The sequence below is a fragment of the Nasonia vitripennis genome, chromosome 3, assembly GCF_009193385.2.
Source record: "Nasonia vitripennis strain AsymCx chromosome 3, Nvit_psr_1.1, whole genome shotgun sequence".
NCBI classification, from domain to species: Eukaryota; Metazoa; Arthropoda; class Insecta; order Hymenoptera; family Pteromalidae; genus Nasonia; species Nasonia vitripennis.
This window is the reverse complement of record NC_045759.1, coordinates 8925707-8936877: the sequence shown is the minus strand read 5'-3', so window position 1 is coordinate 8936877 and position 11171 is coordinate 8925707. Positions and strand designations below refer to the sequence as shown.

Here is an 11171-nt window from a genome sequence, read left to right as displayed (position 1 = left end):
CTCGCATAAATGTCTGCGCGCATTTAACTATCGTTCTCTCGAGCACGCGAAACGTATTTGAAAAGAAAACACATAATTCATCCATCGCGATAGCGATATTTTCTCGGGGTGTCATAATCTGTTTGCGCTAGGTTCACGGCAATGTTTGCCCTATTACGTATGGTATAACGTCGATCGAAAGTCATTTAATTAAATTAGCCGTAAAAACAAAGTTACGTATAGGCAAAGTTAGCTTCGAGTCCAGCAAACTGCAACTGAAGATTATGCATTTCTTCGGTCGGTCGACAGAGAACAAAGCAACATAACCGGCGCTCTCTTCATCGGCATATATTACGTATATGAAATGCGTTCCCATGACAACCAGTCTCAGTTTACCGTACAGTTGCGTAACAGTGACGTCGTCTGCATCATGTAGTCTATATACTTCGTATAATGTAACCGGTATCTTTGCGACTCCACCTGAGCATGAGGAAAAGGGGGACGATATAAGACAAGGAGGGAGCGAGGAAGAAGCCGCGCTCGCAGGATGATCGGAAATAAGGAAGAGGGTAAGCTCAATAAGTTGGCTGATGTATTTGCGGGGGCGATTGGCAAAGTTTTCGCGGAAGATAATTGTGAGTGATTGTAGCGGAAGTGTCTATCTATATATATATATATATATATTATATATATATATATATATATTATATATATATATATATATATATATATATATATATATATATTATATATATATATATATATATATATATATATATATATATATATATATATATATATATATATATATATATATATATATATGAGCTAAAGCGAGCTTGATAAATCGAGTATAAGAGGGTAGAGTCGAGGCAGTTATCTGGAATTAAGAAAGGAGCGCAATTAGCGGCTCGATAAAACGACTTTACACAGAAAGATAGTTACTTTTCGTATCGAGTTCGCGTTAAAATTGAAACTTCTATCCTCTAGCTCCTGCAGCTGCAGGGCACATTAGAAATGAGAAATTGAATCCTCATTAAAGCGCGCGCACGGCCGATAATTGGTACATAGTCTGGAAACAGTGCGCTAAAGCTGAGCTATACGTTGTCGCCCGACTTAATTAAAGCGTTACGTCGACGCAGTATTAATTAAATTCTCTCCCCGTGTGTAGCACCAACGCCCGATACACTACACGGCGTCGCGCTTTCCTTGAACTCCCGGTTGCAGAACTAAACGTGTGGCACATAGCGACCGGAGCGCAGGGGGTTGCTAGCCTGGAGCTTCGGTAATTTGTACGTATAGACGCACACACGAGTCGCGAGATTTTTTTATTTTTGCCTCGGGCGAGTATACCTATACACGTCACACCTTTGGAATAATGAGTCGATGGGGATTTTTTTATCGCTGGTTCGTTGCGTGAGAGAGAGAGAGAGAGAGAGAGAGAGAGAGAGAGACAGACAGAAGATGGGGGTGATCTTTGCGGATAAGGGTAAGGTAAGGTCGGATGATTTTTTTTTCTTTGAACGGTGTGTCTCTTTTCTGTTTTACAAAGAGTTTATATAGTTTTTAATGATTTTAGTTGCTAATGTGGTTGATGGGGTTGTGTATTACAGGAAATGAAACAGTTTCGTACATTAATCAACATTTATTTTCTTTTTATATACAAAAGAGGCCGCCTCTTTCTTCGCTCGGCGACAAGAGTAATCACAATGACGAGGGTATCGTCTCTAATTTTTCATTTACATATATTATATATATTATATATATATATATATATATATATATATATATATATATATATATATATATATACGTTCCATTTTTCTCTATGTACACTGATATCATAAACGACTATATAATACATTCAGTATGTATAATGTGACGTAAAAATAAAGTCATGTATTCTCTGAGATCGTTAAGGATCGTCCACTCGGCGATATAGGTCAACTTTTTGCCCAAAACCTATCGAGTCGCACAAGTGTCACATATATACGTATATTTTGCGTGTGTGGCGGTTCGTCATCGTTTTGTTCACTTTTTCACTTTCGTGTAAATATACAAATATATAAACGTACCTCGTTTATGATGACGATTAGGCCATTTCGGCTAAAAAAAATCATATATATTGTGTTCGGTACATATCGGTTAGTCTTGATACAACAGTTTGTTCGTACATTTGTTATATAATAACGATATATATCTCCGGACATACATACATTCAGTAACATGCATTTTGCAAACATTTTTTTATTAATATTATTAATTTAACATTATAACGAGCAGAAAACACATTCGTTATGTAATATCACCTATACACTAACAGTTATCTCTTTGCTTTCATACTGTTTATTATATATACTTCGGGTGAACATGTCGGGTTTATTATATTCTATATGCAGCTATACAGCATACACTGTGTGTGTGTGAGTGCGTGCGTGAGTGTGTGTGTGGAGATGATTTTTTAAGGCCGATACGGCGAGTTTCGATCGTGATTCGTTTATCGCACGTTTTTGACTCGCTTTTCTCGCGTGAAAAAATGACAATGCAAAATCCGAACGAATTTATTAAACCCTGTTTACCTCAATTATGTCGATATGCTCGACATCTCAAATTTTACGGTATATTATACAATTCGAAGCATAATTTTTGAAAATCAATTCAGCATAGAAATGGAAAAGTGATTGTTCGTCAACGTTTCTCGACTTCTTGACCGATTAAAAAATTCACTTATAATTGACTCGTTACAACATATTGATTGGCTTCGTGGTATATTCATATAATATAAGAATGTGAAAAATCGCCGAAAGGAATATATCATACTCGTGTATCATATGTATCTATCATACACGTACAGTCATACGGATTGGCGTATGAAAATTAACCGTCAAAAATTATGCTGTATACATTCATTGGATTTTTTCATATAATATATCATAGCTACGATGAAATACCTCATTTTATGCTATAAGTACAAATAACGCTCGTAATATATGCGCGTACTTACGATATAAACAAGATATAATCTTTACCATAACACATCAGCTGTGAGAAAAAACGTTGAAACTCCACGTTACTCGCACCCTTCATTTCATCGCGTTTATTTTTCTAATGGCGTATTCTAATCATTATCTCAATCATTTTATACAATCTTGGACCCATCTCGGCTCGTACATGACTTGCGCGAGCTTCTTCTTTTTATTTTTAAACATCTTGCTCCGAATTTTGAACTCGATACGCTCGATAAGCGCTTTGAATTTCACTCGTGCAACGTACAGCTTTAACGAATCATCATTATTTATATAACGAATTATAATATGTACAACCGTTCGGAAGGTATCTTTTTTTTTCATTTTACTCATATATATATATATATGGTTCATCGAATCGCTAATGACTATTATATATATATATATATATATATATATATATATTTATATATATTCTTTTCATAATTATACCGATTGTGTATCAACTGGGCCTTACAATCTAAGTTTTGTTTCCTGTGGTCGCGTGTCGGCTATGTAACGATATCGAAATCAATTATAGCATACGTATAAAGTAAAATAAAAGCTCGACTTCTGCGCCGAGTTAATGTAATTTAAGTTATTAAACTAAGATCCGTTCTCAAACCCAATCTCCGGCAGTCGCGTTTATTATACTTTCATTAATTTCCAGAAAAATTCAGAAATTCTCGCGCGCGATGGAAAGGTGAAATAATAGAGACGCGATGAATAATTGAAAAGAAAAATCGCGATCGAGAAATAGCCGTACTCGGATGTCTTACATGGAAGCATTGAGTATATTGTCTGTAACATTCGAACGTCTCTTTATATATACTGTATTTATAACTTCTCCCCTGACAAGCCCCACCGCTAACGTTATATTATTATAATATGATAGTTTAGCATCGAGGCACTTATGAACTACCATAACCGCCGTTATACCTCAGACTCCACACAAAAGACCAAAGAAAAGACTTGTTTCTCTCTCACTAATAATTGTCTTCATACCAACCATAACAGCCTGTATACCAGTCACACTACGTATAATCGCTCGCACAATTAATATGTATATCACGATAGAATCACCGTATAGAGAGAGTGTGTGTGTGTGTGTGTGCGTTGGCACTCGCAGTTGGTTGACAATCCTTTGTCACCGCCGGCGACTAGGCCGCGAGTTCGCCGACGCTGTACTTGCTGGCTTTGCTGACGACCTTGAGACAGGGTTCACTGGAGGACTTGGACAAGTCTCATATGGATCCGCCGCTGAGGTTCGCGGAGAGTAGGCCCGAGTCCCCGACGTTCGAGTCGCACTGCATGACCCACTCCCAGATCCGCTTGGTCATGTCCTTCTGGTCAACGGACGTCTCGAGGCCGTAGCTGTTCAGCAGCTTCTTCAGCTTGTTCTTGTTCTCGTCGAAGTTGTTGCGATCGTCGACGATGGTGTTGAGGTAGAGCAGACTGTCGGCCTGTCGCACAAAGTTCTCGTCGACGGACGTCGAGGTCGCGCTGTGGCTGAGCTTGCTCACGCACCAGACGTCCTTGAGGTACTTGTTCACCTCGGTCACGGGCGGCCTCTTCTCGGGCTTGTGCTCGAAGACTCGCCTGAAGTAGCGCAGCATCCGGGGACTGAAGCGCCGGAAGTTCGAGGGGATCTTGGTGGTGCGTCGCTTGAGGAAGCGCTGGAAGGCCGAGTAGTCCGGGTCCTGGATCAGGTCGGCCGACTGCCAGGGCGGATTGCCGGTCAGGCAAACGAAGAGGACGATGCCGAACTGCCAGCAGTCTGCGCTCCTCTTGCAGTTGTATCGCTCGTTCTTGATGATGTCGAGGATCTCGGGCGGCAGGAAGGACGCCCAGGTGCAGCGGATCTTGCCGACGAGGCTGCCCTCGCGCCTGGTGCAGCCGAAGTCGCAGAGCTTGATCTTCGACATGTCCTGGGCGAACACGAGGATGTTCTCGAGCTTGACGTCCCGGTGGGCCAGCTGCTTCGAGTGCAGGAAGTCCAGGGCGGAGGCCAGCTGGGAGGCGATCTTCTTGCAGATCTCCTCGCCGAGACCACCGGCCCTGACGTTGCCGGCCAGGTCGCCGTAGGGGGCGTACTCCTGGGCGAATACGTAGCAGTTCTCGGCCTTGAAGGCCACCGCGTACGAGCAGAGGATGTTCGGGTGGGGACTGAGGTGGTACGCGTAGTGGAACTCGCGGAAGAAGTCCCGCTCGGTGGTGAGCTCCTGGTGCACGGCCTTGAGGACGACCCTCGTCTGGGTTCGCCTGTGCGTCGCCAGGAGGACCTTGGCGAAGCTACCCTCGCCGAGGGTCTTCTCGACCTGGTACTCCTTGCTCAGGTCGAGCTCCTCCAGGCTGACCTCCTGGACCTTGTGGATGCCCGACTCCTTCTTCTCGTTCAGCTTCATCTGGAACAGCGAGAATAGCGAGCGGCGGTCAATAAAAAAAGGATGTTCGTTAACAATTGAGAGAGGGACGATCGGAAAGGTCTTCGTGGTATCGATCGGGTCGGAGCATAACGCAGTTTAAATATAGCAGTTTTACTACGGCTGACCTTTCCCCGCTTAATATTCCGGCCGTACAATACATGCACGCCTTCGCTCGAGCCGTGCATCGAAGACCTGCACGCGCGCGTCTAATTATTAATCCGGGCTAAAATCGAGACTGCGACTATAGCGCGTCATATCGGTTACGTCATCGCCGATGCTGTAGTCGACTTTCGTTTTCTCTCCCCCTGATAAGCATCGGTCGTTGAGGCACGTGTTTAGCTCTATACAGCCGGTGCAGATATAAAAGTGTACACACAGTATAGGGAAGCTGACGATCGGCTCTAAGCCGTAGAATTATGCCGCTGCGCATCGATCTCGCGCGTGACGTCTCGGGATATAGAGGCGCATTGTGTGCAGCGCAAGCTCGCACTCGTGAAATTAGATTCCGACGGGCTGCTCTCTTTTCCCTCGATAATCGACTACCGACGCGAAGCCGCCGCTGCGACGGCGACGATAACGCGCTGACGTGTACGCCTTATTATGCTCGGCTATATCGGGCCGCGAGCTTTAATTGAAAAACTGTCAATGCTCCGCTAGGTGTGTACTATGTGAGATACACGCGGACAGCGTGTGACACGGTGTTGAGTCCGTGGGTGCGATGCGAGCTGGTGCATAAGGTTTTGATTTGCGCGATGAAAGATCGGTATAATGTAATCCCGGTTCTTGGCGCGTACAGCATCGATCTTCGTCGCGTAGGCGGAAGCCTTTCCATCGAGCTTCCGCTTTATATCGTGTAATATCGTTATGCTTTCGAGAAAAATTCAGCGTCTTACGCAACGACGACTTATTCGATCATAAAACGCGCGTCACGTTCATTGAGGAGAAGCTCAGGGTGTCCGTAAGCTTCATCGATCCCCTGGCTATTTTTGTATAACCACCTGGTATAGAAACAATGTCCCACACGCGAGACCGTTATTACAATACATCCGCGCGTGGAAAAGTTTCTAGATTTGTTTATAGTTGCAGCGCTATTTCCAGTGGCGATACGTGCTCGCGGTCGCGCGACCATTAACACCCGCGAAATCACGTACCAGCGCGCGTGTAAACGAGAGCCGAAAATTCCGACTTCTGCATGCAACCTCCCAGGAATAACCGTGGAATCCTCTCCAAGTTCCGGATTTCAGCTGGTGTGTGTTACACACACACAATCGTATAATAACAAGCGTGGGAGTCACCGCGAGCAATGTCACGGACATAATTTCGCGGTGACGCCGCGCGGGGGAGAGCTAGGTGTACATCGATCGATAATTTCGCTGTCCTGGAGCCGAGCCAAATAGGCCCGCGAACGTTCAAAAAGTCGCGTATAGGTACGTAAATAATGCAAGCATATCGAGCGTGTCCTTCTTTTCCGGCTGGGAGGGATGTGTACGTGTGTGGAGCTACTGGGAATAATGGGGTGTACGTGACTACCGGAAGGTGAGCGGGTAGATTGTGGGGTGAAGGTTTTTTTTTGGTTATTTTAGCGAAGGGGTCGATGTGGGATTGATTTGATTCTTTTTTGGGAAGGATTTCTGAATTTTTACGAGGGCACACCTTATCGAGACACTTGGGCGCAGACTGGTGTTTCGAGCACGCGGACGTCGGATCGATTATTATTCAACGAAGCCGCTCGACTGCTATACTTCGGTATCAATTGGCGTTGTTATTTCCTTTTTATACGTCTGTGTCGCTTTTTATTACGCGAAAAGTGTGCATAACTCGACGCAAATAATATGCACACGCAATTATTGAGTAAGCCATTTGCGCCAAACTGTGCATACAAGATGTGAATTTCAAAGTGTCGCCGTTGAAAGCTCGCTATCCATTATGTCCGAATGAAATTATACCAAACAAATTTAATCATTTTACAATTGTACTCTATCGGCTGAATTTTTCCTAAGAGTTAATTTATTCATTTATGCCCTTATTATTCTTTCTTCGCGTGAAACCGTGATCATACCGATTTCTCACCGAAAGACGACTGAAAAAATCACGCGATCGCGCATTCGAAAGCTTCATCAACCCAAAAAACTTTTCCTTTCACAACTGCCCGAGAAAAAAAATCTAAAATCAAACAACAATTTTTCATCGAAGGCATCACTCTGCACATATAAGTCTCGAGCGTACGATCCAGGACCAGCTCTACACTCTCTTGCGTGATTTATAATAACGAAAAGAGCGGGACGTAAATAAAGCCGAGACGATGACAAAAAAAGCGAAAGAAAAATAATATCGAGAAAGATAGAGAGAAAGAGCGCAAAGCCGTCAAGTTCTGGGAAACGTTCGGCGGAGCTTTTCTCTCCTCTTGTTGACTGTCCTCCTTATTCCAGTTAGCACCGGTTCTCGTTCCCGCGAACCAGCATCGCAGCCGTACACGCGCCCCCTCTCTCTCTCTCTCTCTTTCTCTCTTGCGTGGACGCGTAAAAGTATGTATATATAAATATTTGTTTGTCACGTCTATTTTAATTTCGCGCTCTTGCCGCAAGCTCGGACAGAAAATTGAAAAGGCTGCGGCTGTAAGAGCCGCGTGGAAATTCTGCAAGCTCGCGAGAGGGAATCGATACAGCCCTGTGCATGATATATGCGCATTCGCTCACCTTCTGCGATTGTCCGCTGGAGGCTTGTCTCTGCAGAGAATCCTGGGAAGCCGTCACGAGAATCATCGGTCGATCGTCCCTTCGCTCCTGTGACGTCTTTCACCCCTTGGGCGATTCTCTCTCTCTTTCTCTCTCTCTCTCTCTCTCTCTCTCTCTCTCTCTCTCTCTCTCTCTCCCTTGAGGATACGCCCCGAAGTCCTGCGTATTTTTTGTATCGGGATAACTGTTCGCACTGTCACTGTATACAATCAACACAGCTTTTGGCAGCCAATGTAACACGAGCTTTCTTATTTAATCGCGCGACTGCGTGAATAGTCGCGACTCCGTTGTTCGAGCTTTCTTTCGAGAGCGCCGATACGACGATTACATTTTCGTGTCCGCTCGTCGGCAGCTGACTTGCGTCTGGAGTCGTCGCGTCGACGAGCCCCGCTATATATAGCCGAGCCGGCTCGACGGCGCAGACTCGGCCCGTAAGCCTCCGCTCGCTCTATGTGTATACCTATGTTGTACGCGCTCGTCGGCGGGGCGAAATCTCGCTGCGAGCTGGCTGATGCGCAATCTCCTGCAGCTCGCACCCTCTCCGCGCCCCATCGGCCCCTTCTCCCGATGTGTATTATGGCTGATTGCATACGGCTCTGATATTCTCTAGCTCGCCCACTGATCGTCACCTTTTGTTTTCGATTGAATTCACTAAAGTGGGTGTTCCGCAATTTGGTTGCACAATCGCTGTACCGAAATTTTCGTTTTCGATTAGGATTTTTGTATTTGAAATCACTTTTCACTGATTTACTTGCATTTTTTTGACGACCGTTGATGTGCGAAATGTGGAGTTCCGTTGAGGTGTGAGTACAGCAAACCAAGTTCGGTCAGGCGTTGGTTTACATTTTTACAATATTTTATCTCGTAAAAATGTCTTTTTAATTAAATTAAAATATCTTTAATATATTTGAATGTTACATCAGAAACGTCATTGCTTTCAATAAAAAATTCGTTACAGCAAAGGAGAACACGATTTCGTTTGATCGCACCATAATCGGAACCAAAGGAATGAATTGGCTTCGAATTTGCTGCTCTCAACAAGGTACAATTGATCAATTGTATGATATACTGATCCGCGTCATTGGACTCCGCACAAACTATGCTAATCGAGGAAGTCGAGCGTTATTCGTCCCTATAATAATTTTTTGGAAGATTTCGATATGAAAAGTTTCCATTAGAATGCAACCTTCGTTGCCAATGCTCGATATTTTTGATCATTTGTATTGACGCCGATGAGAATTCTCGGATTGTCCAGCTCATTAAGTACATAATATATATGTGCTTTTGTGATCCGTAGCCTATGATCCAAGTGAACTACATAATAATTTAATACAAAAAATGGATAATCAAGAAAATAAAATAATTTGTTCCATAGGCAGGCATGTAGGTAAAACGTATAATAAACATGCTTTTATCAAAAACGTTCGGTTTCATCAGTATTGGCGAGCCTCTCTGTGACTGAAACCTATGTACAATTCATACGCAACTCGGCTGTTCGTAACTTTATGGTATATTGTATCCGAGACGACGTATATACGTCACGCTGGATTTCGCGCGTTCACGTTGCATTGAACGCCTCATTGAACCAGTTTATATAAGTAAACAACGGCAAGATCGGAATGGCTTTGCCGTATTCCTCTCTTTAAAAAATGATGGCCTTTGTTGTGAAGCATTTAATACGTGATTCTGATTGGTTGCTGGTTGGTTGCCTAGGCAACGTGATCAGAACCGCGCTTTAAATTCATAACCCTCAAAACAGTCATAACTCATAACCCTGGTAGAAATGTTTGAGGTGTTTAAAATGAAATGTGGAAACCTTGATAACAGATAAAATATATGTAATATAATTAGCAAGAAATTTTAGTAAAAATTAATCATTACCAAGAGTGTGTAGTATTGCAACATGTGTATTGAAAAGTGGCACCCTAACCCTATTTGAAGTAGTAATAAAGTATGTGAATATTATTTAGTTTTTTTTTAAATGTCAGTGAGAAGTTCAATTAAAAGAATAAAGAGTTTGAAGATATACTGTGTCTCTGTGCCCAAAGTCGCCCTCGGTGAGGTTTGAGAGGTGAATTTAAAGAAAAGTTCAGTATCCGAGTCAGTAAGTTTAAGTCTATCATTATACAATGCTCTTTGAATTGTAAAAAGGCTACTAGACATGTTACCTAGAAATATGTAACCTAGATGATTCTGATTTAACTGTTTTCGTTCATATTTTCACATCCAGGCTCATGCGAATTTTTTAATCGAGCAGGTCAAATTTTACTTATAGCCAGTTACGCAGAAACTACTACCTCTAGCACATTGTATTTCTGGTTTCTAGCATATTTTTACACGGAGAAAGTAATAAATGTTTTGGCTTTTTTGTCAAGGTTTTAGGTAATTAGAATTTTGACTTTTAACATTTTTGCATTTTTTCTCATTCGAAAACTATCAGATCTAGAGAGCTCGTATTTTGCATATAGATTTCTTTTGTGACTGTGAAAAGATATTTAAAGTTGAATCGAGCTTAACTGAAAAACTTCTGATTTCGACTCCGACACTGATGTGAATGAAAACTCATGCTATACGACTGGAAAAATGGAGAAACAGGATATCACAGTTAAAAGTGAGAATTCTAATTAATGCCTTGACAAAAAAGCTAAAATACTTATCACTTTCTTCATGTAAAAATACACTGGAAACCAGAAATACAATGTGCTAGAGATGGTATTTTCTGCGTAACTGTCTACAAGCAAAATTTGATACGCTAAATTAAAAAATTCATATGGGCCTCGATGTGAAAATATGAATGAAAACAGTTAAATTCACGTCACGAGCAAGTGACGTCTTAAAAGCTCGTCGTTATATGCATCAGTGTAACAAGTTTATTTCATCCTCCTCGTCGTCGACTCCGTAACGAAGTTAAACATTGTATCGAGAAAAGAGGCGCGTCGTCGAATTAACGCACGCAAATTTCATTACGAGCACAACAATCCAACTCGCCGGACGTCAAAGCGACCTGCGCTCGCTCGATTCAATAA

General features: G+C 42.7%; 1 protein-coding gene across 1 annotated transcript; it reads right to left on the bottom strand.

The window, feature by feature from the left end:
- Positions 1 to 1804: 1804 nt before the first annotated feature.
- Positions 1805 to 8510, bottom strand: LOC100120913 (serine/threonine-protein kinase meng-po). Its single transcript, XM_001604456.6, has 2 exons — positions 8107 to 8510; positions 1805 to 5389 (listed from the first exon to the last, which is right to left on the bottom strand). The coding sequence occupies exons 1-2, from the start codon at positions 8170 to 8172 to the stop codon at positions 4229 to 4231; spliced, it is 1227 nt and encodes a 408-aa protein (XP_001604506.2). The 5' UTR covers positions 8173 to 8510; the 3' UTR covers positions 1805 to 4228.
- Between the last annotated feature and the right edge of the window lie 2661 nt (positions 8511 to 11171).

Excerpts from the sequence above, each read along its gene's own strand:
- LOC100120913 (XM_001604456.6), bottom strand. The coding sequence starts at position 8,172 with ATGATTCTCGTGACGGCTTCCCAGGATTCTCTGCAGAGACAAGCCTCC. Across the intron at positions 5,390-8,106 it reads CCAGCGGACAATCGCAGAAG|ATGAAGCTGAACGAGAAGAA; the intron begins GTGAGCGAATGC and ends TCGCTGTTCCAG.